We start from the raw sequence: 2500 nt of genomic DNA, 5'->3' as shown, positions 1-2500 counted from the left end.
TTTTTCCTCATGGTCTATTCTCTGTGTAGAGTAGACTGAGCCATCTGAGATGTAGGCCTAGATTGTGTGTGTGTGTTTAGGCCAAGATGATATGACCTTTAGGAGTTATCGACTGTAGATGCACTATCTTTAGCCATCTTAATGCATTCCTGTTTGGATCAATAGGAGGATGCTAGTTGGTAGTATGACTGAAAAAATCTTGCTGGAGCAGACCTTGCCGAAACAACTCTATTATAAACACACATGGGCAAGCACATCCACACACACACACACACACACAACCCCCCATCCCACACACAGGATTCTCTGGGCTACAAATGGTCCCAGAGGGAAATTTGATCTGACGCATAAAACATTGATGGAGAGATCTTTAGAAACTCCCCTTTATCTGCCTATGATCATCAGAAACACACACTTACACTCACTCACGCATGCACACACACACCCTTTATCAGCCTATCATCAAAGCACACTGCATTAAACTAGCTATCTTTATACCAGCCAACCAATATTAAATCAGCCAGGCCCAGCTCATCTAACACAGTCAGGGAGACACATTTGATCATTTTATAGCCAATTTCATTCGGTTGCAGGAGGGGATTGTGATTGTTTTGTCATCTTTTATTGGATTTTAATTTGATTTCAGGGCACTGCCGGCCAAGTGGAGCATTAGAGGAAAGGGGATGATAGGGTTCCCGCGGAAGAATGTGCCGGAGCAAATTGTCTCTGCCGCTGTCGAGAGTGACAGTGTTGAGATAGACCAATAACTGTATATGAATGGACAAAGCCATCGATCATGTGACACTATTCATTCCTATGTGAAGACTCCGTAGTGCATTTGAAGCCAAGGAAGTCGGTTAAGATGGCGTCTCATGGAGACAGCATGGCAGTTTGAGCTACTCCAGGAAGTGACATTGCAGGCTAGCTCAGTGCTGCCATTTCTCATTGAGTATCTCAAGTAGAAGGCCGACCGGGATACTGCAGGCTGCCATTAGCAACTCAATTATCCTTATAACTTATTCTGTGTGCAATTTTAAAATAATCTGTTCAAGGACATACATCTGGCGTCCTAGAAGCCAATGTGTCGGTATGTGTGTGTCTACATTTGCAAGATGGGAGTGACTCGGTCAGTGTTTGTGTGAGAGTTTGTGTGCCTGTGTCATTAAGCTCGTCTAAAGACATTGGTAGCTAGCGAGATAGTAATTTGGCTAAAAACAATGTATTAACGTGCTGATCATCGCTGCTCAGCGTTATCATGGCTTCAGATATTGCTGTCGGTGATGTCGAATCCAGCGTTTTTAGCTTTAGAGATATTCGTTAGTGTACTGTAGCTGTACCGCGACACTGTGACATCGTTGCATGAGACCAATCATTGAGTACGGCCATTTGTAACCCCACCCACCAGCCTACTTGGTTCGAGGTCAGTATCAGATATGAAACGAGGCTGGATATCCTGCTCGGTTCCAGGAAATGAAATAGGAACTGTGATATTCACGGCCCTGCAGTGGAAAAACACAATTAGAAGCTAATAGCTGAGTACATGTTTGTTTTACTGTGGAGAGAGAATGCAGGGCCGGCCATCGACATTCTCATCAAGCCCAGTTTGGAGCCCCAGCACTGAAATCAATGTTCGATCCACTAATTGAATTACACTGAATTGTGTGGTGTGTGTCTGTCAGCCTCCCCCCCCCCCCCTCTATCTCTCTTCAGTAGATGTGTATCAGTAATGGTAATTCTCCTGAACATTCCAGCCCCACAGCAGTATGATAAGGGATAGCAGGGTGTGGGGGTAAGGTAACTCAGGACCCCAGGCGTCTCACAGGAGGGGCTGGCTGGTTGCCTGCCTCATCAGCCATTCTCTCTCATCTGACAACAGGACCAGGCAGGGGGGAACACTCATCTGTTCCCCTCCTCTCGCTCTCTTTTCCTCTCTCTCTCGCTCTGCCTCTCTTTCTGTATCTGCCTCCTCCCCATTATGTTCACTCTCTACACCTCTCCCATCCCTCTCTCTCTCCACCTCTCCCATCCCTCTCTCTCTCCACGCTCTCCCATCCCTCTCTCGCTCCACCTCTCCCATCCCTCTCTCTCTCCACCTCTCCCATCCCTCTCTCTCTCCACCTCTCCCACCCCTCTCTCTCTACACGTCTTGTTTACAACATCTCCCTCTATTCTGTATCTCTCTTTGTCTTTCTGTTAATGACGTAACCACTGACTACCTGGTTCATTATCAGCTGATTACATTGTAAGTTATGTCAGTTAAGATACAAATGATGAATGATGATGGTAGTGAAAATGAACAATAGTGTGGATAAGAATGATGATGATGATGATGATGATGATGAGTGGTGGTGTGTGTGTCAGATTTCTGCCAGGTGGAACTGCGTCTGCTGGCTCACCTCTCCTCAGACCCTGAGCTGCTGAGGATCTTTAACAACCCACAGGCCGACATCTTCACCATGCTGGCCTCACAGTGGTGGGTCACACACACACACACACACAA

The 2500-nt window shown here is 46.5% G+C and overlaps 1 protein-coding gene across 2 annotated transcripts in view; it reads left to right on the top strand.

Annotated features, from left to right (window-relative positions):
* LOC121572199 (DNA polymerase nu) overlaps nucleotides 1-2500 on the top strand; it is a 95860-nt gene that overhangs the window by 65339 nt on the left and 28021 nt on the right. For both annotated transcript variants that reach the window (XM_045225558.1, XM_045225557.1), the window contains exon 21: nucleotides 2362-2473. In XM_045225558.1, the coding sequence (XP_045081493.1) occupies nucleotides 2362-2473 (112 nt within the window). The remainder of the gene's footprint in view (nucleotides 1-2361; nucleotides 2474-2500) is intronic.

This window comes from Coregonus clupeaformis, chromosome 16, assembly GCF_020615455.1.
Source record: "Coregonus clupeaformis isolate EN_2021a chromosome 16, ASM2061545v1, whole genome shotgun sequence".
Taxonomy (NCBI): Eukaryota; Metazoa; Chordata; class Actinopteri; order Salmoniformes; family Salmonidae; genus Coregonus; species Coregonus clupeaformis.
Note: the sequence above shows the minus strand (reverse complement) of the source record. Positions and strands in the feature narration are given on the sequence as shown.